The sequence below is a fragment of the Phyllostomus hastatus genome, unplaced genomic scaffold (genome assembly GCF_019186645.2).
Source record: "Phyllostomus hastatus isolate PE091 unplaced genomic scaffold, TTU_PhHast_1.1 phas_scaffold_555, whole genome shotgun sequence".
NCBI classification, from domain to species: domain Eukaryota; kingdom Metazoa; phylum Chordata; class Mammalia; order Chiroptera; family Phyllostomidae; genus Phyllostomus; species Phyllostomus hastatus.
In genome coordinates this window covers 4,514,032-4,540,231 of record NW_025334036.1, presented here as the reverse complement: position 1 = coordinate 4,540,231, position 26,200 = coordinate 4,514,032, and the positions used below count along the sequence as shown (strand labels likewise).

The window sequence follows — 26,200 nt, the reverse complement described above, 5'->3', positions numbered from 1 at the left end:
CCCCAAGTCCCCCTCCCCTCTCGCTTTTCAAAGAGAGTGTCGCCTGCGGTGGAGACAGTCTGTGCACCCTCATTCTGCCGTGGCTGGCTCCACCAGAGGCCGCCCCAGCCCCCCTCCCTGGCCCTCGTGCACCCCCATCTCTTCCCAACCCCCCTGCCCACCTGCCCCTGCTCTCTGCGGTTTACTGAGGCCTTCACCGGGGGCCTGCTCTTCCCTGCCTGCTGCAGCTGCTCTGCTCCTGCCCAGCCTCTGTCTGTCTGTCTGTCTGTCTGTCTGCGTTCTCCTTCTCCGAACCAGGTCTGCACTGCAGACTCCCCAGGCAGGGGCGAGGGGCTCCTCACACCTCCGCGGTGCAAAGCTCAAGGGGCCTGAGGCCTGGGCTGCGGCCCGTCTCCTGCCACCTCTCGGAACCAGCTGAGCACAGCCCCTCTGGGCCCCCCACCCCGAGCTGCGCAGGAGGGACTCTGTGACATCAGCCCCCATGCCCCACCCCCCACCCCCGCTGGCTCTTCCATGTGATGACCTGGCCCTTTCCCTCTGTGTCTCTTCTCTAGGAGCTTCCCCGTCCCCCCGTCCTCAGCACATAAAGCACAGATGCCTGATCGACCAGGCAGCTAAGGCCCCTCCTGCCAACGGGTCTTGTGTCCATGACACAGGCACGTCGTCCTGTGTAGCGTCCCCCTGTCTGCGAGACTCTGGGCCACGTGTGTGACTCTCCCCTTACTCCAGGCCGTGATGTGGGCAGGACTGTTCAGGAAATGCAAAGGTATAAAATCAGGAGAAAATTACATATTTGGATTGAAAACACGTCACTGGGGGAAAGTGACCTGCAACAGAGCGAAACCTCCTGATAACACGTCTGGTTGGAACCAGGAGACGGCCCCCCCAAACCGAGGAGCAGGGCTCGGTAAGCGGGGCTCCAGCAGGCCCCCCCCGCCCGTTTAACGGGTGTGAGAAGCAGGCCGGGCCATGAGAAGCGTGCCAGCTGCTCTGCCTCAGTTTGCGTGTGTAAGACAGAAACGGACTAGCCAACAAAACCCCTGTAAGTGTAGTCACAAGCTTCCCGACCGGCGCGGCGGTCTCCAGGGGCCCGGCTCCGTTCGCAGCCCTTCCTTTCTCACGGGCAGTCCTCGGGCAGCGGCTGTCCCAGGAGTGGGGCACGGAGGAGCGGGCACCTCAGCCCCGCACGGCCCCGACCCCGGGGGAGAGTGAGAGGCGCGGGCGGTGGGGAGGCACTTCTCGGGCTACGGTGGTCCGAGGCCCCGGTGCCGGCGCCAGAGGTGGACGCACTGGCTCTGCTGCTGCCTTGCTGTGCGGCACCGTGCACCTTAACCTCTCTGCGACGGCACCTCCGCTGCCAATCCCCCGCAGACCTCCACGGAAACGAGATGACTCAGGCACCTTAGTCCCCAGCCAGGCCCCCAGGAGCATGGAGACTAAGACTCCTCTCTGCCCCCTCCCAGGACTGCGCAGCGCCAGCTGCCTTGCCAACGCTCCCTCCTCCTCCGGGCACCACGGACACACAGACAGCACGGACCGAAAGGTCCTTCCGCCTCCGAGAGCACGCCCACTGCGCCTGCCCCCCCCCCTCGGGACTTTGTCCGCAGAGGCCTCCGCCTGCCCCACGGGGTACAGAGCCCTCTGCTCCAGGCCACAGGTGCTCCCACGGGCCCCTGGCCTGGCTGACGCAGGCTGTCATCTGCCGTCTACTCCAGAGGGTCAGGAGGTCTGGGGACCCACAGGCACAGGGACCCTGGGGGCAGTGGGCGCAGTAGGCGGGAGTCATTTGGAGTGGCTTTTGCAGCGGCATATGGGGCCTCAGGGGTGGCTGAACGCGGCACTGGCAAGTGAGTGGCTCTGTGTCTGGGTCCTGGCTGAGGGGAGCTGGACACTGTCCACCCTCAGCGGGACCTGTCAGTCACCCCTGCTCCAGTCCACCTGGCAGGCACCGCCGCAGGCCCTGCCAGCCCCGGGCACGGTGACGGTCCTAGACAAACAAGAGGCCAGCTCAGCAGCAACTCTCGGTGTGACAGGGAGGGGAACGGGGTGCCAGCCCAGACGCCCCCGTACTTGCTGAGGGCCGCACACGTGTTCAGGCTGAAACGCAGGCAACACCCGAGGCCTGACGTGGGCGCGTGTCAGGGGCTGGGCTGTGTGCTGGGACGCAGGGGGCAGGGCCTCTCCTGGGAGAGGTCCACTCAAGCTTCCGTGGCCAGGTCTCTTCCACCGAATCTGTGGCGCGGTCCCACCTGGCATGCACCTCCGTGGAGTTCCGTAAATCCATCTCCCCACTGACACCCCGCCCACAGGGTAAGGCCTGTCCCACCCGGTGAGAAGCACCAACGGGCCCCTCCTCCCCTGGAAGTCTCCCTCGCGTGCCCCTCCGGCACCAGACTCCTCGCTGGTCCGTTGACGTGCCCTGGCGCCGTCCGCCGATCAGCTCTCCGCGCACGCCCGAGGCCTGGCAGGCTCCTGCCGCCCCTCTGCTCCCCGACCCGCCGTCCATCCCACGGTCACCGGGGCGTCCTGCTGCCCGAATCACAACGGCTTTTTTTTCTCAGCCCTCACGCAACAGAGCTGGACCTCAAGTCTTCCCCAGTCTGTCCGAAGCCCACCTGAGCTGTCTCGCCTCTAGCTGCCTTGCCCGGAACCAGGAGGGCTCGTTTATCTCGTCAGACACGGGAGCGGCCAGGACTCTGGAATGCCAGGAAGCCCAGGCACACGGACACTTATCGCAGTGCTCAGTGTGTGACTTCACTCTGCACGGCCGCGTCCCCGGGAAGCAGGGACCGGGCCCAAGCCACCTCTGCAGCCCAGAGGAAGAGCCGGGCACTTTGCGTGAAGTTCAGATCTTCATCAAATCCCCGAACGTCATCAGGAGACCGTGTGCCACGGAGGCCTTGATAAAACCTCCATCGGTCATGCGGGTGAGCTTCCAGGGAAACTGGAAACACTCCTTCCTAGGAGATCTTTAAAAGGAAAGGAGCATTTAATGACTGCCCTCGCTAACAACCTCTGAAAAATAAACGACTGTTTCTCAAGCGGCCAGCGTGCTGGGCGCTGTAGCGTTAGCAGCTCTGCGGACGGGCAGGCCGGCCGGCAGGGAGTGAGCGGGCTCTGAGGAGGCTGCAGGGACGGGCTGACCCCTGGGTGTGCGCTGTGGCGACTGAGAGCCCGGCCTCCCGAGCCGGGGCAGGTCCTGCCGAGGGCAGGGCTGGACGGCACAGGCAATAAACGGACGCGTGGGAGTTGGCCAGGGCACCGGGCCTCCCTCGGGCCCGGCCTGCGCTGGCACACCTCTGCTCTCCTCACTGACAACAGCTCCTTTGCCATCGCTGCAAGGAGGGGGGGCGGGCAGTGCCTCGGAGCCCCCGCCCTGCGCCTCCTGGATCCCCGGCGACCCTGGCTGCCAGGAGGAGGAGCCTCGCTGGCTGGGCCACACGGGCCTGCGAGGGCTTCCAGGGCCGGCAGCCACCGCCCCGCCCTCACCTGGCAGCCAGGAAGAACCGGCTCCCGGGGAGCCTGGAACACACATGGCACCTTGGCAGGCCCCTCCGACAGATGACCAGCGAGCAGCTTGCCCGGGCTGCGGGCAGTGACGAGACCTAATCGCACGACTGGTCTCGACTTCGGTGCCCCTCCCAGGGCCAGCTTCCTTCCCCTTCCCTGCTGCCATCAGCCCCCGATGCCTGCCTGTGCCCCGAACGATTGGGTTCCGTCTGAATCGCCGGCTGGGACACCCGGGCGCCCCTCCTTTCCCCGGGGCCTCACCCCCAGCAGACGGCAGCCCGGACACTCGGAAGGGGGCGGGCACACTTCTGCTGCCTGACCGGCTTCTGTCCCCTGGCCGCCCCAGCAGGAGGACACCGAGGGCCCATCTAGGAGAAGAGCAGGCGGCACGCTGGAGCCCAGCACGGGCTTCACTGCCGTCCCCCCCCCGCCCCCCGGGGGCCACGTGAGAGAAGGCACGGCCGCCGCTTGGCCTCCAAAGCTGCAGGTTTAGAGAATCTCATGGCCAACGTGTCCTCCCCTCGTCTTTCCCGCTGCCGTTCCCCGAGCCAGCTCCGGCTGGCCGCCTGGCTCCCCTCCGGTGGGGGCCCCTCCTCGCCTGCAGCCCGGACCGAGGCTGGCAGTAGGCGCCCTGCCCCGGGTCGTCCTCGTCCGCGGCCTTTCCGCAGCCCGCCTCCGTCTCTGCCGACATGCCCCGCCCCCAATGCGCTCCCAAGAGGCCGCCCGCTTAAAGGCCAGGGCAGGAGGTCAGGCTGCACAGGTCCTGCCTCCCAACCCTCTCTGTGACCTTGGAAAAGTCAAGGCGCCACGCTTGATCAGCCGTCTGTGCCGCATGTGAGATTAGAAGCTTCGCTCGGAACGCCACGGACATTTCTGAACCAGACGGCTCCGAGTCCCCAGCCCGGCAGAGCCGGAGGGCTCTGGTCAGGAGAGCCCTCGGGGGAGCAAGGTCACGGGGATGTCGGCGGCACGCCGACGTCACCGGGCAACCGACCCTTCTCCCCAGTTCTGCGACCGGGGCTCCCGAGCCATCACGCTCCAGGAGAGGACGACGGCTTCCCCTCAGCGGCTCCCTGTCGTAAGAAGCCAGCTGTCCAACAGGGAAACCCACTGGGCCCCTGCCAGGGGGACCCCCGATACCGGGCTGTCCTCGGCGGGCCACGGGGCCCCGGACGGGGGCAGCCGCCTCCCTGACACGGCTCAGCCACCCAGAGTGTCCGAACGCCTGCTGCTGTCCGTAAGAACTGGGAAATAAAACACGATCACCCAAGTTTCTAAATACAGGGGTGGGGAAGAGTAGGTTCAGAGGTGTCCGTATGGGAACATACATAATACAAGACAGAATGAGGGTATGAAAATAAACTGTCTCGAATGCTCACGGCTGTGAGCCTGCCCTGGCCCACCCCTCGCAGGGGGCCGGAGAAATGGACGGGATGCGCCCACACGGCAGAACGCCGTCAGCCACGGGAGCTCGGGCTGCGCGCCGCTGTGTGCCGAGGGCGTGAGGAACTCCACATGTCGCTACGGCAGGCACGCACCCGTGTAACCCCGTGTGAGCTCCACACACAGAAGACACACACTGAATAGCCAGTGGGAGTTACTGGCTCCTGTATTAACATTTCATTTAGGTTCAACCACATTTATAAAGGTGCCCCATATTTAGGTTCAACCCATGGCAGTTATTTACAAAAGCCAAATACTGTTAAGAAATTAAATGAATGTGGACACACCGATGGAAAGGAATCGTTTTATCTCCAAGAAGAGAACGAAGACGTCCTCTCGGAGTCCCAAGAAGCTGGCAGGGGGCTCCCCAGAGAGTGGGGTCGCGAGGGGGGCTGGGCCCCTCTCCTTGGCCGCGGACTCTGACGCCCGGCAGCACGCAGCACAGGCCGGCGCCTCCTCGCTCCCCACCGTGGAGCAGTCCTCCTCCATCGCACATAGGGGCCATATGTTGTTTACCCGCCATCAGCCGATACACATTTGCACTGTTTCTGTTTTCCGGCCATTTCGAAAAATGCCGCCACGAACGTTTGTGTACACGTTGTGCGTATGTGTGTATTTTCTGAACCGTGTGAATGTGTCACCTACACGAAAATGTTTAATGTCGCAAAGGATTCGTTAAATGGCACATGCAAACCATCTTCCAAGGAAGGGAGTGGCGGCACAATGTGTGTGTGTGCGTGCATGCGTCCATAAACTGATTCGATCTGCGAAAGGTTTACACGTGAGCACACGGAAAAGCCCGGGGGGCAGGAAGCCCCGGTGTTCGCGGGTCGTCTCCAGCTAGTGGGGCGCTGGGTGACTGATGTATTTGTGAGCGCTTCTGTATTTCAGCCATTTTCAACTGTGAATATAAATTACTTTTGTAATCAGAAATTTTCAAAACAACGCCATGTTATTAGAAGAGAAACAACCTCCCCACTCAATCTCCCCCGGAAGAACATCCCCCCCACAGCCCACGGGCGAGGGGGGGAGAGCAGGGCCCAGCCCGTGTCTGTCTGTCTGTCCCTCTTTCTCGCGCTCTGTCGGTCCCGGCACTCAGGAAAGTGCAAACACCCGACAAATGCCAATCAGTTCTGGAGACCCCAGGATTGGTCTCCATGGCAACCTGACCAGCGCACGCCACTGCGTGAGCGCCGCCCCGGCGCTGAGACAGTCCAGCAGGAGAAGTGGCTGCCGTGGGACCGACCGTGGCATTTAGCTGCGTGGCGATGGGACTGGGCTTCCCCAGGCGGCCGGAGACAGACATCTCTGCAAACGAGGGAGCGCTGGAAGTCTCAGCCGATCATCCTGCTCCCAGGAGCCGCCATTTCTGGTTCCACGGCGGTGAACGGGCGTCAAGGTCCAGTGTTCTTAGGAACCAAGCGTTCTTCCCCTGTGCTCGCTTCGCACACGGTGTCATCACGCTGCTTCATGACTGCCCACTGGTCTGCCCCGCCCAGGCCTGTCCCTCACACCGGCAGGACCTGGAACCCGACAAGGATTAAAGGCCCCCATCTGACATGTCTGAACCCTTGGAAGTTACAAAATCCAACTACCGCTCTGTTAAATAAGGTGCACCCCGTCCTCCCGCCCCACTGAACAGAATTTCAGGGTGGCTCCAAGGGCCGGTTCTGAATGTAGGCACGTCTACTCCGTTGCATCATGGGCTGGGGACACGCTGCACCAGAGAGCTGACCACCAGCCCGCGCCCCTTCTCCGTCCCGCAGCAAAGACGCCCTGTGCGCACCCCCGGCTTGGACCGCCCACACTCACACTCCCTGCTGCCCCCCAGCCGCAGCCCCTCGGCCATCCCTGGGCCTCGGCAGGGCACACGCCTGCAGTGCAGCCCACCCTCAGGAGAAAGACCCGCGGAGAGCCCTGCCCACGTCCTGGAGGTGAGCCGGGAACCATCCAGAAAGGCATTCCGGCTCAGGAAACGACTGATGCGTGACCCGGAAGGGAGGTGGGGGGCAGGCTCTGGGAGCCCACTTCCCGTGGCCCTTGGACTCCCGGCAGCTAGAGCGGGGGGTTCTGGGAAATACGGGGTCCCCCTTGCCCAAGACTAAGGGACGTTCATGTACATTCCCACTAGGCTGGGTTTCTCGGCGCTGGCACTGAGGACATTTGGGGCCAAAGAACTCTTCCCAGTGAGGGGTTGTCGGTATTATCCGCCCTCAACCAGAAACGTCTCCACACACGTCCCGTGGGGGACAGGTCACCCCGAGTGGAGACCCCCTGAACTGTGAAGCTCCTGAGGGCAGGACACACCTCAGCTGCACTCAGAGGCAGCACGTAGCTTGGGGCAGGCGCTCAGTCACCGAGGGTGAGTCTGTGAACCATCTGCTCGCGGCCTCAGAGCCCCACTCTCCCGGGAGGGACCGTGGCCTGCTGGGGGCAGAGGGCCCCTCGGTACAAGCTGAGAGCCATTCTCGATCTCCTGGCCACAGACAACATGCCCGGGACCTGCAGGGGAGAGCGAGAGGGGGCAGGCACCCTGTCTTGCACCCAGGGCCTCGTGACCGGACAGCTCCCTCAGCCTGCAGTGCGCACCGAGCTCCCCGAGGAGGCTCCCCTGGAGGCCACGCAGTGCGTGGTCTCTCCTTCCTCTGACCACAGCCGCCCGGGTTCGAACAAGGGAGGGGCCGGGCCTCTGAGCCGATGTACTTGCTCCTGTGGAACCTGGCAGGACACCGCCAAACTCCACAGGTTACTCCAGCACCTCCGAGTGTGGTGCGGGCGATGGGACCTCTGGGCTGAGAGACGCTCATGGAAGACCTCTTCGTCCTCCTGCATCGCCTGCGGACGTGCGCAAACCCCGTTCACCCCGAGTCTCTCCGATCAGCCATAACGTTGACCGCTACAGCAAGCCACGCTGCCCCTCCAGGGCTGCAAGCATCCACCGCTCGGTTTTCAGTCCGCTGCGGAACAGCCCCCCTTGCACGCTTCCCGGGCTCCCGGCGACCGAGCATACGTGGTTCCCTCCAGCTGGGTTTGGGTCGGCACGCGTGGCGCCGTCGGTGACGCTGACATGGAGAAGTGGGTGCTGACAGAGCCACAGCTCGGAGCCAGAGGCATGACGGGTGCCACCCAGAGGCACCGAGAGGGCCCCGGCTGGATCTCAGAATCTGCTGGTGCTCAGGGCTCCCCGGAGCAGCAGGTCTAAAGCCGTGGTCCGCACAGACACCGCCGGAGGCCCTGACACCACGGCAGGAGATGCACGCATCACAGCTGGTTTCCCGTGACCACCGACGCGGCCTGTGCGTGTCCACTCACGGCCCCCGCGGGCGCACACAGAGTGTTCCCAGTGGCTTCCCTGACATGGGACACTGCCACTGCCCCACCGGCAGGGTAAACCGTGTGCGTCTGCCCATGTCCTCCCCTGCTGCTCAGACCAACTTCAGTCACAGCAAGCGCAGATGGATGGATACCACCCACGCACACATCAGGGCTCTTCACCCACGCACACATCAGGGCTCTTCGAGGCCCTCGTGCTGTTTCAGGGTGGAAAGGGATCCCAGGACCAGAGAGTCGGAGCACGGCGACCCTGGAGCGATAATCATGTTGGTCACGCGCCTCCCTCCCCGAACGCGGGCCGTGGGGGAGAACGTTCGGAAGACCTTTCTGAGAGCTAGGTACGCTACTGAGTGTAAAAAGAAGTACATTTTCAGAGTTTCTGAACAGGAGTGTCACTGTGACATTTTAACTGCAAAATGTTCTCTAAGTTCTCTGAGGTGTAAAAAAAAAAAAAATCAAGGCTGGAGAAAAAGCAAAAGTAATAATATTTGCAGTGCGAGCAGCACACCCCAGACACCGCACTGCTTTTCGGAGGTTTACGGACGATCCGATTTGCATTCTGATGAGCTTCACCCGAGCACCCCGAGTGGCCCCCAAACCGGCCCCACCAGTACGCGGCTCCGAGAGAGAGCGTCGAGGGTGCAGGGAAACAGTCAGAGGGAGCGCGACCACGGCACGTTGTGTTACTCGTGGGGAGGGAGCGCACAGCATATGAAGCTTGTCATTTCCCACCGAACCGCAGCCCTGGGAGCATCGGTGGGTTTCAATTAGCCATGCTGTCGAATCAGGACACGCTTGTTAACCAGACGCGCTTTTTAAAAACTATCTCAGCGACATCGCTGACCAAAACAAACAGAAAGAAATGACCCCTTCTACCGAGCTTTACCACCCAAACTTCCATCACTTTTGGTCTTTCCCTTCTAATTTCTTTACCTCCTTCCCTCCCCCTCACTCACATAACAGAGATGCCGTTGCCCCGCCCCCCTCCAACCACCCAGGTACAGAGGTGCTCCGAACACACGGTGTCCTTCACACGCCCTTCATGCCCAGAAGAGGAACATCACACTCACCTCCCTTGTTTTCGACGAAACGACTGAGAAATAACACCCCCCTCCCCAGGTCAACGTGGCCGGCTGCTGGCCAGGCCGGAACCGAGACGCTCCCCACCCACGCTGAGCGGGGGGCGGGGGGGGGGGGCCCTGACCCTTGTTTGCAGAGGCGAGGCTGAAGGCTGACGGGGTGGGAAGGGGGTCCCACAGGACATGCTGAAGACGTCCCGGGAGAAACAGCTCCTGCTTTTCCCAACCGTGTCCTTTCCAGAAACTGCCTCCCCTCAACTCCCGCATCAAAGGACGTGAGTTTTCCTAATATAAGTAACAACAACAGTGACATACAGGTAACTCAAGGACAACAGTGACATACAGGTAACTCGAGGAGAGGCGGGCGGGATGTCAGCCGTAAGAGAAGTTCCCCGAGTTCAAGGTCGGGGCAGACGAAGCACAGACAGGGAACCGTCGTGTGAAGGAGCCCGGCCACTCCTGTACAGCCTGCTTCCCTTGTCTGTTATAAATAATTCAGAGTTTTCTCTTTCTCTTAAATATCACAAAACCAAGTCCGAATCCTTATGTGAAGGATGCTGCCGTGCCCCTCGCTCCCTCCCCCGCCGGCCCGGGCAGCCAGCTCCCGGGAGAACCACCCCTCGAGCTTTCACATTTATTCCTTGACATTTCGAACCATTCGTCAGGCAGAGCCGCCTTCTCGAGATCAAAGTCGGAGAGTCTCGCCCGCAACTCCCGCTTGGCCCTGTCCGACGGTCCCTCAGCCCCCCGAGCATCTGCTGCCTTCCTCACCCGGAGAAGTCCGCCGGCCCTCACCCGCACGGTGGCCGTCTCACCCCCTCTTACCGCCTGCCCCTCGCTTCCCAGCCTTCCGGCATTCGGGAGGGGGCAAAGGTGACTCTCCCCAGGTGACTCACAGAGACGCTCAGCAGAGGGAGCGGAACCCAAGGACCAAAGATGTCCCCACTCAGAGGCAATGGTGACCGTGGGGACATGGCCCGTGGGGCCCGTGCCAAGGCGGGCAGGGTGCTCTGTCTCCACTTGGAGACAGACACAGAACAAGGGAAGGCAACTTACCCCAGTCCTTCCGTGGGCAGCGGAGGGGACGCTGGGCTCCAGGTCCTCACTTCCACATGCTGACACCAGGTGAGGCTGCCCTGCCAGCCCGGGAGGGCGGCCGGGTTCAGTGCTGAAGCCTCAGGCTCTTAATGTGACGTGACGGGACTTACCACTGTCTCCTGAGGCATCTCGGTGAAGGGCCCTGTGCTGCCCAGCAGCTCTCCGGGCGTTCCTGCCTCCACACGAAGCACAGGGAGGGGAGGGGGTGGAGCCCACGGTTGGGCGAAGGTGTCGTGTCCATCGTTCTCGGTATCGGAGGGCTGGGGGCTGGTTAATGCGTCCTGCACGGTTCTCCTTCGCAAAGCCTCCCGCCACACCCCGGGCCGCAGCGCTCCTCGGGTGCGCGTGGCAGTCTGCTTCCCGGTGCGGGAGGGAGAGCGGTCTCCGTTCAGCCAGACATGGGACTCGGCGGGGCAGGGAGACGTGAAGCGGGACTTTCCGGAGCCTTTCGTGTCACCCGCGTGGACTGGGAGCCTGCCAGAGGTGGCTGCACCACGCGGCAGTCTCCCGAGTTGCTGGATGGGTGAGTCTTAGCACTTGGTGAGACTACAGGGAAGCGCGGCTGCAGCCACCAGAAAGAGGGGACACCGGGTTCCCTTTATCTACAAACTGGAGTAAGAGTGACAGGCTTCTCCGCAAGCTGGGGACTGTGAGCTGGGAGAGAGCCTCACTCCAGAAGCGGGGGCTTTGCCCAGGAGAGCCGCCGACACACCTGGGTCAGAAGCTGGTTGAGTGGTTCATAAAAGGAGGAAGGTGGCCAAAGACGCCGTCCTGACAGCGTGCGGCGGGGTTGTGTGGGCCTTCTGGACGACCAGGGCGGCCACTTGGTTTCAAAGGCACTCGGTGGCCACCATCTGTCAGGGTGGCGAGAGATGTCACACCGACAGCCTGGAAGACTGAAGGATTCCACGAGCCGTTCCAACACGGACTCGGGGTTTACAGCCTCCCGGCGGGGCCTCCTCCGCTCCTCGCAGAGGCGAGCTCTCACTGGCCGGCCTGGCTCCGGCTCCCACTGGAGGGAAAGGCGTCGGTCTGGAGCCGTGGCCCTCAAGTGGGACCTGCTGGAGCGCATCGGGGGTCCTGGCTGTGCCCTCCCCCCGCCCCCGGCCAGCCCGAGCTGTCATCGGCTGGCGCTCGTGACGAAAACCGTGCTGAGGCTTCTCCTCCGGCTCTCTGTCCTGTGGGTTTTCTCTCGGGGTTAACAACACCAAAGGAACGCGTACACGCGGATGAGCATGTAAGACGCTGGCTGGACGCGGTCAGCCGCTGGCCTGTGTTCTGGAACTCTCCTCCTCCCTACGACTGTCGGTGGGAGGGCCCTGGGTGCAGACTTTAGGACCCACTCTTCCCGACGGTGGTGGCAGGAGGGCAGACCTGGGAGACGGCCGGTCCAGCCGGGGCCCGGTGGGGCTGGAGGTGAGAGAGCTGTGCGGGCCGGGGTCTACCGGGGCGTGGAGTCCAGCCCCTGTCGGCTCCCACCTCTCCACGGCACAGGCTCCCGGCGCCCCTGAGAACCTGGCTGTGCGCAGCGGACACTCCCCTGGGCCCGTGCGGCTGAAAAGAACCACGTCACCGACGCCATGCGCCAATGCCAGTCCCGTGACAGCACGGCTTTCCCTGCAGGGCACGCCTGGGGGCCAGCGCCCCGTGACGTTTGTTCTGAGGCTGCTGCCGGCCTGCTCACTGGCAGGTCCCTGCCCTGCTCCCTGCAGGATGCACTTGGGACAGAAGAGGGGAGGCCGTGTCTTTTTAAGGGGGATAAGCCGCTCGCTCCAGTGAGGCCCCCAAAGGCAGAGCCAGGCCTCGTTTTGCTGCCACGGTGACAGCGTAGGGGTGGCAGACACTGGGAGGAAAGGGGGGCCACAGACACAAGTTGTTTGTCACCGTCAGCCGCCGAGGCCTCCAGTGCCCCTCGCCAAAGCCGGGTGCAGTGGGGCTTTCTGAGCTGGCAGGACGCTCTGTCCCTCCAACTCTGACGAAGCCACGAGCTGTGGGGCAGCCTCGCTCCTCTGCCCTCGAGCCTCTGCACAGCTGAGAGGGGGTTCTGAACTGCCTCCCAAGTTCTCAGACCTCACTCGACATCACTCGACACCACTCTCCGCGGTCAAGGGACAACTGCTCCATGTCTTTGCCTCTCAGAAAAGCCAAGCTCTGTTCTTCTTGCCACAGGCACCTCTCTCCGCCCGATCAGAGTCAGGTTCCCCGGCCTCAGAGAGGCCTGGAGCAGCTCCCGTTGGCACAGGGTCGTGGGCAACCGCCGAGCCCCGGGGACACCCAGGGCTGCCTCTGGTACCAGGTGGGAGGCTCACGCATCCCGTTTTCTAGGCTTACGTTTCACCGACGCCCTCAGCCAGGGCTTCTCTCCAGCTCTGGCTGCTCTCCGGGGGTTCAGTGGTTCCGCGCCTTTCCTCTCTGCCTCGAGGACCTCCGATTCCTTTCCACACGGGGCCTGGTCACGACCGCGGCTGGAGGCCTCCCACACAGACTGCGCCATTGGCATCCTCTGCGTCCCCGCGTGACCCGAGTGCCTCAGACAGCCCCCTGCCCCGTTGGAGACGAGCCCCGGGGTGTCTGCTCTCCCCCACCCAGGGGCACACGCACATGAGCAAGACCTGCACGCCAGCCTCCAAGCCCAGGGCAGTGAGGCGGATGGGCCCTCCCGGGTGCACGCCAGGCGGCTCCTGACAGGAGGATGCGACCTGGCGGGAAGGGACAGGACACAGGCGGGTCTGCAACCTTGTTCCCCTGGGCAGGACCTTTAACCCCAAGGGGAAGAAGGGGCCACTTGTGGATGGCTCACCCACCGAGGTGGCGGCACGGGGATTACAATCACACCCAGACGGGCCTCAGAACCTGGGTGGCGTTTCCGAGTCACCCCCCCTGCCGCAGCAGGCGAGGGGCCCCCTCTCCTGCCAGCACATGTCCTTCAAGTCTCTTTCTGGGTCACTTCAAGTTGGACGGAAGGAAGAGGCTCGCTCAGCTCTGGGAACGCACGTCAGACCTGGACTGCTTTCCTGGGAGGCCGGGAGCGCAGGGGGCGGAGACGAGATCTCTGAAGGCAGGTGCTCTCTCAGCTCTCTCCCAGGAAACGGAGGCTGCGGGCAGCCCCCCCCCCCCTCCAGGCACCCAGCGCTAGCGTGGGAACACCAAGGGCGAGCAGAGCTGGGAGGGTGGGCAGTAGGGCTCCAGGCCCGCTGGACAGTCCAGGCTCCCCACCCTTGGTCCTCCAAGCTGCCCTGTCACCCCTGCCCTGTCACCCGAGGAGCTGTCCTTCTGCCCCTCCCCAGGAGCCTCAGAGGGGCCAGGGCTGCCCCTCCCTGCCCCTGCCTCCCCTGACTATCCTTTCGGTCACCCCAGCAGCAACCCGTGAGCTCGGGGAGCAAACCCGCAGGGGCCAGGCCCTCCGCCGACCCCAAGTCCGGCCTCGCTCAGGAGGCTACTTGGCCAGGAAGTCGCCCTGCCCAGACCTGTGCTGTCTCCTCGGCATCACACCCTGCCAGTGCTTCCGCTCCACCCACGCCCGGCCTTGACCCTCGGGGCCTGGGCTGAGCCCGGGGAGGTGTGGTGCGCCGTGCTGAGGTCACGCCTGTGGCCGGCAGGTGGCGAGGGTGTGGCTGCTGACAGCCTGGCTGCAGGAAACCATTCCCACACGAGAAGGGACGGACAGAGGAGGCAGCCGGGAAGCGACCCCCAGATCACACGCGCTTGGCTAGTGCTCCTTCCCTGGGGGAGGAGGGGCACGTGGCTGGGTGCAGGCCCACCAGGAGGCCTCGGAGAGGAGCCGCAGGAAGTGCAGACGGCGTGGAAGTCCCTCCCTACCTGTCCAAAGCCGCTCACACCTGCCCCGACCCAGGCAGCCTCGCTGGTCACCCTGAGCATCGGGGTGGCTCTTCCTACGAGTCCCCCTCCACACTGCAGGTGCCGCCACTGTTTCTGGAACCTCCCCCCGTGACTGAAACCAGGGTGCGAATCTTAGATCCGAGACCAGCCACACACTGCTGGGCAGCCAGGGTCCCTACGGGCTGGGGAGGGTGAAGGACGGTCACCGCAGGCGGTCTCTTCTGGGAAGTCTTTAAAATCGCCCTGTTCAGGTGGTCGAGGGAGGACGTTAAGGACGGCACCCAGCCCCCACGACCCCCGAAAGACTGTATCTGGGGAGCGAGGGTGGGGGTCCGCGAGCGTGGACGCCCCCAGGGCGGTAGAGCAGCCGGGAGCGCTCTCGAGCCAAGGAGGCCTGAGTCGGTGAGCACCCGGGCGCGGGATGGACTCTGAGCCTCCACCCGCTGGCGGGGACCACGCGCCCGGCTCTGAGGCCGGGCTTCGTAAGTTCGACCTCCAGGTCAGCACTCATGCGCCACAGGGAGCCTACTTTGTGCAGCTGAGCAGCCCCTTCTAGGACCCGGTCACACGACCCGAGCGGGAGAGCCGGGTCCTCTCCGGACTGGGCCCCGAAACAGCCCACACCTTCTCAGGGGCACAGCGAGTCCCCCGGCTGCGCCGCCGCTGCAGGGGCTGGGGCTGAGAGCCGGCGCCCCTCAACCCCTCCCTCCACGGTGAAGGTGCACGCGGCAAGGACATCGGGTTCCTGGCCTCTGCCTGCTGTGAACCTCTCGCGAACCCCCTAGGGCCCGTGGCGGAAGGCGACGCCCCACAAAGCCACCGAGAAATTCCGTGGGAGAGAGTGCAAACCCTGAAGGCCAACCCTGGAGCCGCAGGTCTCGCTGGTACGCCACCGAGCCTCCCCACACGAAGCCGCCCTCCTCCTGGGCCGAGCTCAGCTCTGCGGGTCCTCCCGGGCCGGTCCGGCTGCCCAGGAGCCTCCCACAGTGGACTGGGTGCCCCGGGGCCTCCGGTCCCCGCGGGTGAGCACGGGGAACAGAGTCCTGCACACTGAGCATGCTCTCCAGGCTCGCCCGGCCCCGACTCCGCCCACAGCTCCTCCGCGCTTCCGGCCACCCGCCGTCACCCCCGCTGCTGCAGCTGCTGCAGCTGTTGCTGCTGCTTCAGCCCCTCTGGACCCCACTCACCTCGGTCTGCTCACGGGCAGCCGGAGGCCTTGCCTTCCGCTTCCGAGGTGAAACAGAAGCCACCGGACAAGACCCCCTTCGCTTCCTTACCCCCACACCTCTAAACCCCCATGCTCCCCTCCTCCTCCCTGCCACACGGGAGAGCTCCCCGTCCACAGAGCTGGCGCTGGCCCCGCCTCCTGAGAGCCCAGCGTTTTCCCGCCCGAATCCTCAGGGACCGCGCCTGGTCGTCCTCCCGCTCCCAGGCCCTGGCGGCCTCTCACGTCGAAAGAAATCAAAGTCTCTCTCCCACTAACAGAGAAATGTTCCCCGTGGTCCCAAAGACAGTGCCCACTCTCGGGACACCCGTGGATCTGCTGCGAACGGGAGGGTGCAGAGCCCCACCCCCAGGTTGCTCCGGTGGAGAGGGGCTTCCCCTGGGAGGCGGAGGAGGAGGGGGCGGGGTCAACCAAACTAGATTTAAATAGATTAAGTCAGCGGGGTGAGGAGAAAAGCACCAGCCTAGCCCCGTCGGTTCCCAGGCCGACCTCACCTTGAGCTCGCCCACCTGACTTCGCCGTCTCACCGTGCCTGCCCCGTCGGGGAGCTCACGCCAAGCCTGCTGGGGCCCGGTGAAGGGTCCGAGTGCGGCCGGGAACCCGCCCCCAGCCCCGACCTCCGCTCCAGCTCCCAATCTCCCACATCCAGAGTCCCTGCCTCCTCGAAGGGAGATACTAGGAGTCACAGAAGGCGTTGCACCCTTCCTGGCAGGGGCAGGGCCCGGGAAGCCGGAGCGCCGGGTGGGCCCAGCCGGCGCTCTGTTCTCAGTGCGATTCCGGGACTCCGGTGCCAACACCCCCGCCCCACCCCCACCCAGCAGCCCACAGCAGGCCCGCCAGCCAGAAGAGTCTGGCTCACCTGAGTGTGTTTGGGGTGGGGGTGGGGGGTGTAAATGCTCAGCAGGTTGGTCTGTAAAGCCTGGAGCCTGATCTTCCTCTGGGCAAGGTCACCCTCCCAAGACCCACAGGGAAGAGACAGAACCACTCCCCTCCCAATGGCTTGCTGTCGCATCAAAGGTAAAGGAACCCTTGAGCCCAGCCCCCTGGAACCCCTACACACCAGCTCTGACGGAAGGATCTCCGTGAGGCCTGGCCACTCGGACCGCACAACCGTCCCCAGCGACCGCGGGGACCAGGGTCTCGGTCGCCTGAGCCGTGTCTGCGGAGTCAGGTGCGAATCCTGCTTCTGCCTCTTGAGCCGTGTGACCCTGGGCGAACCACTCAGCCTCTCTGTGCCTCTAATTCCTTAGAAAGATGAGGACACACTTCACCAGCTGAACTTTGCCTGTCTGAAGGGGTCTCGGTCAAAGCAACCAGTGCAACAGATGGCAAACGCCTTTGCTAAAAGGACCTGAGCTAAGAAACGTCTTTTAAAGATTCACAGTAAAACTGGGGAGGGGGGGGAAATGTGGGTAGCTCAGAACTTCCGTATCTTCAGTGTTCTCCGCAAAACTGCCAAATAAGAGGTCTGACCCAGTCATGTCATTAGAAAATAAAGTGTTTATTAAGAAACTAGACACTGAACACTCCTAGGAGTCTCTGTGGGGACGCGGCGCCCCAGGGTCACAGCACAAGGTGACAGGGCGGCGGAGTGGAGGGGGGCTGGGGCGGGTGGAGCCCGGGAGGCTGGGAATGAGGTAATGATCACAATAATTAAAAACATCACCCTCAGGCTGACGACTCCTTAAAGCCACACTCGGGAGAAGGCCCTGCCCAAAGGGCTGGCAGGACACAGCGGGGACAGCCCGCTGTGACTTGGTGGGGGCAGGACGGCAGGGGGCTGGGAGGGGTGCTGGGAGGGGCTGGGTGGGCGCACACCCGCCTCAGGGCCCCGGAGAGACGCTGCGTCCCCGTGTGATACTCCGGACGCTCAGGCGCCGGGGAGGCCGCCTCAGATACTGGGCAAGAACTCGGGAAGCGTCGCGTGTTTAACCCCCATGGGAGCACCTGCAGAACCAGGCTGGGCGCCTGGCACGAAGAACCACCATCCCCGGGACCCAGGACGGGAACCCAAGTGGGAATCCTCGCCCCTGGGTGAGGCTGCCGAAGGCAGAGAGCCTGCGACCCGCCGCTGTGCACGGCCACCCGGAACTCGGTGGGCTAGAGCCACCGCCACTTCGCCCTGAAAGCTCCCCGGGGAGGCCCCTGCTCCGGGCCCCCCACCACCACGGGGGCCGCCCGCCCACCCGCACCGACCGCCCACAATGGAGGCACGGTGGGCAGGGGCCAGGGGGCCCGCCCCAAAGTCCGCTCAGCCAATGAGGCAGCAAATCTGGGAGGGGTTCGGGCCCTAAAACGGTGCCTTCCTTATCAAAGCAGGGACGATCATCCCCTCCTCTCCACTCCCTCTCCCCAGGGGGCCAAGTTGAAACCGAGGGAAACAACCCCCTCTTCGGGAGAGGGTGGCCACACAGTAAGGCATGAGTCAAAGCGAGCAAGGCAAACACACACATCAACCAGAGACCCGGATGAGACTTCCACTGCTGCCACGAGGGGGGCTGGAGGAGGCCAAGGGTCACTTCTCTTCCCCTTCGCGTCCCGCTGGCCTTGAACTGGTGACTCCACTGGGTTCCGAACGTTCTCAGAGTCAAGAACAAGTGGGAGTGGGCAAGGAGCCGGTCCTGGAGCCACGGACCACCCGGAGGGGCCTCGGCGCCCGGTCCCCCGGCCCCTGGTGTGTCCTAGCAGGGAGCCGGTCCCCAGGCAAGGCCGCCCGCAGCCCACGCGGGTCACCGCGGCAGGTCTGGGGGCCGGGAGGAGGCCTGAAGAAGCCCCCTCTGCAAGGGGTTTTCTAACGCCACACCTGCTGCGCGCCGCTCCAGAGAGAAGAGGAAGTGGGGCAAACTGTGTCCAAAAAAGTATATGGGTTTCTCCACCAAAAAACAAAAAAAAAACAAAGCACAGAAAATGACTGGTTTTCCTTCTTTCCTCTGAGACCTAATCTGGTGCCAGCGCGTGGGCCTGGCTCCCCCTTCGGGCGCTCTTCCCCGCCGGAGGCCGCGGGCGGGCGACGAGGCGGCAGCTACGACTTGGGCCGGGGAGACCCCACGCTTCACCCCACGCTTCCGAGCAGGGCCCGCGAGGCCGGGGCACGGCTGGGCTTCAGCAGGCTTTCTGGTGCTGGGCTGGGTGGTTTGGTCAAGCGAGAGAAGGGCTAGTGTGTTTAAAAGACGGTTCCTGGTGCACGGGTTTGCAATTCTCTTTATTGGCTCGAGAGGTGGCGGCAGGGGCTGCCGCGGAGGCCAGACAACAGGGAGCACAGTGATGGCTGGAGGGGGAGGGCGAGCCTGCCGGCGCTGGGTGGGAGCACACCCGTCTCGGCGGCGGCGGCGGTGCGGGCGTGGGCACCGGTGGCTCATGCAGTTCCTACTTAGCATCCCCAGATCCAGGGAGAGCAAGGCCTAGCGCTTCCAGCCTCTCAGCGGGCCCAGCCTACCCAGGTGACGTCGGAACGGGGAGGCTCACAAAAGGAGTTTTGTTTTTTTTTTAAAAGCCATGACGTCCTTTGCTGAAATAAACATTGACATCCTCAACATAGATGCCATGGTTAAGAGGCTTGGAATGTCCGGGAAGGCTTATTGGATTCAACATAATTTCTCTGAAACCTATAAAAAAACAAAAACAAAAACAAAAAACAGAAAAACAGAAAAAAGCAAAATAAAGTAAAATCCGAACCCCCCAAAGAAGACCAAAACCAGGAGGGGAAACAGAGAGGGGGCTTGGAAGGGGGATGGGGGGAGGACCAGAGACACGGATACAGATACACGGGAAGCAGCTGAAGGAACCGTCAGCCAAAGGAGAGGAGGAGGAAATTAACTCAAAACCAAGCTCGGCCAGAGAAATCGGAAACTCCGTTTTGCTGCTGCCTCCACTGAACCGAGGGAGGGGAGCGGGCAGGACGTCGGGGGCTGGGGCTGGGCCTTGGCTGGAGGGTGGAAGGGCTGGAAGGGCAGGAGCGGCCTCGTCTCAGTGGGGGAGCCCCTGACAGGTGCGCCGAGGTGCAGGGGGGACTGGGAGTGACTGCTGGGGCGGTGGGAGGATGTGTTCTCAGGGCCTCCCTCCTCCAGGGACACCGGAGGGCCATGGCTAACCCGAGAGGCCGGCATCGTGCAGACCACTGCTGACCGCACCGGGCAGCCGGTGGCGCTCCGTGTGTCCCAGCCTACCCGCGCTTTCTCACTGACGGTTTCACCTCGCTTCGCCAGGTCAGCAGAAGGGCCAGGCGATGGTAACTAACCCCTCGGCCTTCCGGGAAGGTCAGGCAGGTCTCACAGGGGATGGGCAGCCCCAAGCAAGGAGGACAGCTCAGCCCCCCTCTGGCCACACTGCCACGGACCCCAGGGGGACGCCCGGAGAAGGGGGCGTCCCCAGCTGCATCTCCAAAAGGAGGTGTTTCTGTCAACATCAGGTCGAAGGAAGGTTGGTACGATGGTGTCTGCAGAGGGTGTGTGTTTGCACGTGCCAGCACATGCACGCACGGTGCCAGCCTGCCAGTGCGGAAAAGCTGTGTGCGGTGCGGGCCCGGGGAGGGCACCCCAGGCAGCCGGGCTTGGGCCCGGGTCGCGCTGGCTGCACCGACACCTGCCCTCTTCCTCGTCCAAACAGGTCTGGGGCTCAGGGAACCCCCTCTCTGCAGGGAGCGGGGTCAGCTGGGTGACACTAGGACATCGTGTTTAGAGGGAGGGTCGGTCTCAAGCTCAAGGCAGGACGGGTCTGCGACAGCTTCCCCGCGCTGACTGGGACAAAGGGCCCCCTTGGGTCCGGGAAGCCCGTGGTCCTCTCCGGGCCACGGCCCCTCTCCGATACCCCTCACTCGGGCCCTCGGAAGCATCCTCCCCGGGGAGACTCCTCCTCTCACCGGAGGGGCGCTGGGACCAATCCCGCCAGGGCCCCTAGTCCTTCCCCAGTCCTCTGGGACACATGGAGACATAACGAGGTCTTGAGATCGTAAGAACCAACACTGGTGGGGGGAGGGGTCTGGTCTGCATTCAAAAGTCAAAGGAGGTAACTCACCATGTGACCTTGGGTAAGACATTTCCCCACTCTGGACCTCAGGCTCCTCATATATATAGTGAGTTGATGGGACTAGGTGGTCTCTATTGTCCTTCAAGTTTAATATCCCATGATTGTCTATGTTTGAAAAGACCCCTGGCAGGAGAGGCAGACACGGGGGAGTTAGTGGTCAGTACTGCGCCCCAAGTGCAAAAACACAGGGAAGCAGTTCTCTTAAATGCAAAATGCCAGAAAGAAATCCAGGTGTTCCCAGCTCCTGCTCTCACGCTGCGTTACCTGTAGGGGCGCCTGGTTTATTTTAGGCGTAAAATCTAGACACGTTCTCCTCTCGGGACGGCACAGCAGCACTGAAGAACAGTCCAAGGGAGTCGGGGAAGGAGGACTTGCTGTCGCCATGGCCTCTGCCAGCCCCTCCCCTCACGTCCAGACCCCGCCCCCCTTCTCGGGCCTGGGTGCCCTGGTCCGGTACCCAGCACTGCTGTTCCAGGCGGTTCCCAGGGCCGGAAAGATGGTTCCTATGACTTGGGTGATGACCCACAGGCCTCAAGATGCCCTCGCTGGCACCTGCTGTCCCACAGGAGAGACCCGGCTAACCTCCAAGAGGAAGACAACTGCACGAGAGCGAGAGGAAAAGGGAGAGGAGGGGGTGTTCGGCCCCCTGCGATCTCTCTCGCCTGAGTTAGGACGTAAACACTCAGCACAACAAAAGCTGCTGGCTCCCTGGAGACCCCAGGGCTACAACTCCTGCAAAAACCACGATCGCAGCTTGAGAGCGACATCTCCGGTGGAGGCCGCACAGCACCCCCGGGCCCTGGAGGGCCCCACGTCAGCCCCGCCACCGGCTGGGGCCCAGCCCGCCCGAGCCCCTGCCAAGGTCCCTGATGCCGCCTCGGCGAACACAAGCCTTTCCCCATCCGAGCCGGGATCCGAGGTTTGTAGTCTCTGGAACTCCTTCCCAGGCGGAGCCTTTCCAAGACTCTGATGCCGGAGCCTGACAGCACCCGAGGCAGCACTCCAGCACCCTCCGCTCCCTCCCGCCGCCTCGCAGCAGCCCCAGGGCAGGAAGGAGAATGCAGCACGTGCTGGGGGGGAGGGCAGGGGAGACGGGGGCCGTGGACACGGACGGGGGAGCAGACACACCTCTGAGGAAGACCCTGCCCACGCAGGGCCCAGGGACCCCCATGTAGCCTGTCCCCCCAGCTGTCATTAGCCTACCCCGAAGGGACCCAACGAGCGCACTGCTCCCCGAGAGCCTCCTGTACTCCAGGACGCAGCCCCCGTCTGCGGGCACGGTCCGGGTACACGCATCCCGGGGAGCGAGCCAGAAACTCGACTCAAGGGTCGTTTTGGGAACGGAAGGGGAGCTGGGAAGGCAGGCCGGGGGGCCGGGGGGGGGCCGAGCACCCGCAGGGCTGGGTGAGAGGTTTGGGAGCCAATTCCACAGAACCCAAAGCAGGTTGTGTCTTCAAGGGCGAGCCCTTTAAAACTGACTGCAGCCGGAGGAGGACCACCTCCCTGTCTCCCCGACCCTCTCCCAGTCTCCAGGCCTTCGGCCCACCCGCCCCCGCACTCCAGCCCTGGGAGTGAGTCTCCAGCCCCCGGCTCCCCCGCACCCACCCGTGAGAACAGCCCCCCTGACTCTGCTGCCCGCGCACCCCTCACCACCTGGCTTGGGGCCCGGAGGCCTCCCTTTCCGTCTCTGTCCCCTCCTTTCCTTATCTGACAGGATAATCCCATTACCTAACTCCATAAAGCGGTTTGGGTTATGGCCTTGATAAAAGGCCCAATACCGAATGGAGCTCTCTATTGGATTACTCTCCACCACTTCCTCTCCAGATGTATTTGTCTGTCGTCCCCAAGTCCCCACTCCCAGTAATGCGCGGCACTCACACGGCAGAGCCCGCGAGAGGAGCACTCTCTGGCCGGGGGTGGGAGGGAGTACACGGGAGTCCCCGCACCGGGGTCGCGGGTCGCCCGGTGACAGGGCAGCAGAGGCTCAGGGAAACTCAGACCCTCGCCCGGAGAGACAGCAGGGGGAGGCGATGTAACAGAGGCTGGTGGGGGGAGCCCGCTCTGCACCCCACCCCGCCCCGGTCAGGTCAGGGGTGTTGCGGCCTCCGCCTCCCCGCCCTTCCCTAGGGGTCAGAATAGGTGAGCCGTCAGAGCCACGCTACAGGCAGACTCGGGCGGAGAAGGGAGCCCCGGGCAACGCCCAGACGTGACTGCCCTGGAGTCCAAACAGCCGCCTGCAGTTACTTACTTCAGTACCTGCAGTGTCCTCACGAGGCTGACACTATTAACTCCACTTCGCACGTGGGCAACGAAGGCTCCCCGACATTTTCAAAAAAACACCCAACCTCACTTTGCGGCAGAGTGTGAGAGTGAATCAAGCTCTCCGTAACCCCAAAGTCCTCATCGTTAGCAATTTTGCAATGAAGCTGACTTTTGTTGAAAATCGATACCCAGGAAAAGCAGGGCCTCGAGTCTGGCTCGGCCTGTGAAGCCCAAGTGAGGACTGCGGTTGTCTCCCCTCGCTGTGGGGAGGGGGCTCCGGTGCCGGGCACGCCCCTCCCCTGGCCAGGGCCCAGTCTAACCCTCCCGGAGGGCTGCTGCCGTCCCGCACCGGCTAGCCTGCCTCCCCACCCCACTCTCACGACCCCTCACAATCACACTCTGCCCGTGTTGGGAACTCTACCCACACACTGAGTCCTTTATTTCGATGTTACTCCTAGGGGCTCAGCTTAGCGCGGATGAAAAATAAAACTCACGAAAAAGGAAGGTAGCAGTGGGTTTGGCGAGAAGAGCCGTTCTTCAGGACACAGCCGCCCCCACGGCGAGAGTGTGGAGTGTCTGAGGAGGGCCCGAGGATCAGGCGCAGCCTCCGACTCTCTCCCAGCACCCTCCCCGGGCCACTGTGGGAGCGAGCAGGGACAGAAGTAAGGTGCTACGGTGACAAAACGCCCCCTCGGCGACACTCCTCTTGCTTCACGCCCGAGGCTGTGGGAAGGCCCCCCGAGGAGCCCTGGCGGTCCCTGGAATGCGGCTGTGGCTGCCCTGCTCTGTGCCCCTGCCTCCCGGGGCAGCCACTGCTCCTCCCACTCACACCCTCTCCCCTGCTCCGTCAGGTGCCCCAGGGGCCGGGGGTGTGGCCAAACGCCCAGGCCTGCTAGCCGCAAGCCAGCTCCCTTAATGCTCCCGGGTCTTCCCCTCTGCTGTTCCGAGGGCGCCTGCACACTTAACCTCTAGGCCGCGTGTGGCTCTAACTGGTGCTTTTCCTCAACACAATTTCTTTCACATTTTTTTAACTTTAGTTGCCAACATTTGAAACTTGGGGCAAATCACGTTTAAAATATCCCCATTCTAGCTTCCCGTGAAAATCCAAGCATTCTGGCAACGCTCAGCCCACGATTCCGCACAGTAACCGCCAGCGAAGTGCACTGGCGGCCACCCCCGATTGAGTTCCCAGCAAGAAACCGTGCCGGGGCCCCCTCACGCCGCTGCTGCTGCTGCTGCTGCTGCTGCTGCTGCTGCTGCTGCTGCTGCTCGGGAGAAGGCGGCCCTCGGATCGCCAGCTGGCAGTGGCCTTGACGCACACACACAAGGCACGTGACCCAAGGCTGTTACGAGCCAGCCAGCAGGACTTCATGGGGCCTGATCTGGCCCAAAGCATCCCCGCCCCAAGCCTGACGACGGCGTGCCACGGAGGGTTCTAGAGGACGCCGAAACGAACTTGGAACCGCAGTGTCCCTCGTATGTGAGCGAGGCGAGGGGTATTGGCAGGGGGACCCCCAGACTTCACCGAGCAGCTCACCTCTCCCCGTAACGCTGCCTCGGTCCTGCTGGGGAAGTAAGGGGTGCGAGTCCTGTGTCCTGTGCCCAGTCCAGTTCCAGCTGAGTGCAGACGCTCGGAGGGAGGGGGGCTCTGGGAATCCTGCCCGCGGAAGTTACAGTGGGAGGGTGCCCAGGCCTGGGCGAGATACGAGGTCACCACGATTCTCAGACGGAAGCAGAAGGCTCGTCCCTGACGGGTCCTGAAGGCTCTCCTGACGCCTCTCTGGCAGGTCTTCCCAGGCTCACCCCCCGGAGGAGGAGGAGGACGACACTATGGGGCTCCACGCTCGGGGTCGGTATGACTGCCCCACCGACAAGCCGGCCTTGGCTGAGGGGGGCCAGCCCCGCACACAGCGAAACACCTCCCTCCCCGGACGCGGGTGAGGAGGCCCCTGGAGTCAGCGCCCTCCGGAAGCCACAGCACGAAATCAGCCACGGGGCGCAGCCTGCGGACCGTTCTCAAAAGCAACCCTGGGAGGGACGGTCTGTAACCCGGGGACAGAGGGGGCAGCGCCTCCGGCCATGACCTTCCCCCCCTTCCCTCCCCTCTCCGCCCTTCAGAACACCCGCCTGCACACTCAGCACGTTTTTTCCTTTTTTGTTTCTTCTCACTCTTTTCAAACGTTTGACGTATCTGAAATACAGACAGTGCAGAGAGAATCCAAACTGGGTGCTCGCCACCCGGTATTCGCTTACAATCTTGACATCTTTCCCGGCTTTTGAAAGAAACGACACATCACGGCTGAGGCTGTGAGCCCGTGAGGGGCCCTCCCCGCGATGCTGTCCCTGCTCCCACCCCCCCACGGGGGCAACCGCTGCCCGGAACAGGCCGTCGTCCTTCCCAGGCATCTTTAATCATTTCACAACACAGTCATGTGCCCATCAGCAAATTTTGCCATTGTTCTGCCTGAATTTACGCTGTACAACTAGAGACGTTCTCCAGATCAGTCCGTGTGGATCCACAGAGCTGTAACTCACCCGTCCTGACCGGTGTGGTCTACAGCGTGAAAATACTGCAAACTGAATTATCCGCCTGGTCTACTAACAGACGGTTATTCCCACTGCATCACGATCTCCAAAAAGGCTGCAGTAAATATCATCACACAAGTGCAGGCCCGTGCGAGAACCTCTCTGCAGCAGTAGCTGGCAAACTTTTTCTGGAAAGGGCCGGAGAGTGAGTATTTTAGGCCTTACAAATTATATGGTCTCTGTTGCTACCAAATTCTGCTGTTGTAGCCTGAAAGTAGCCACAGGCAACACATACATACATACATACATACATACATACATACATGCGCTTCAATAAAACTTTGTTTACAAAAACAGGCAGGAGCCAGGTCTGGCCCTTGGCCCACGGGCCACCATCTGCTGACCTCCGCTGAGAGGTCAAAGTGTGGGCATGTGGCCCGGCGGCAGCCAGGAGTTTGGTAGAAATGGAGACTCCCAGGGCCACCGAGTCAACACTCACATTTCAATAGGCAACTCGGGCGTGTTCTGTGAGCAAGAGTGTCCGGAGCGCACGGAGTTCTGCGGAACCCTCTAGAGTGGAGCCCGTCCTCGCTTTCCGCCCCCAGACCTGGAGCCCAGAGCGAGGGTGAGTGCGCCCTGCTTGTCACCCGTCTGTCCCTGGGCTGCGTCCAGGCCATCGGGCTGAGGACCCGGGGTCTAGCCCCAGCGCTGTGTCCCTGCCTGTCCCTGTCACCGCTCTGCTCCCGCACAGGGGGTCCACTAAAGAATGGGACTCACTGCGCCATCTTGACCAGAGCTCAGTTCTTTTTTTTTCTACATTAGAGAAGAAAATATGTATTTTCTTTGTTTCCTTAACTGG

The 26,200-nt window shown here is 63.0% G+C and overlaps 1 protein-coding gene across 4 annotated transcripts in view; it reads right to left on the bottom strand.

The window, feature by feature from the left end:
• Window positions 1–26,200, bottom strand: part of NTRK3 (neurotrophic receptor tyrosine kinase 3) — a 265,673-nt gene that overhangs the window by 63,359 nt on the left and 176,114 nt on the right. The window contains exons 13-14 of one of the 4 annotated variants that reach the window (XM_045825075.1): window positions 20,542–20,676; window positions 17,135–19,133 (exon numbers count right to left, since the gene is read on the bottom strand). The exons of 2 other annotated variants lie outside the window; for them this stretch is intronic. In XM_045825075.1, coding sequence (XP_045681031.1) covers window positions 19,015–19,133; window positions 20,542–20,676 — 254 coding nt within the window. In that variant the 3' untranslated portion in view covers window positions 17,135–19,014. Of the gene's footprint in view, window positions 1–17,134; window positions 19,134–20,541; window positions 20,677–26,200 lie in introns of those variants that run through there. One more of the 4 variants, XM_045825076.1, reaches the window with a different exon arrangement.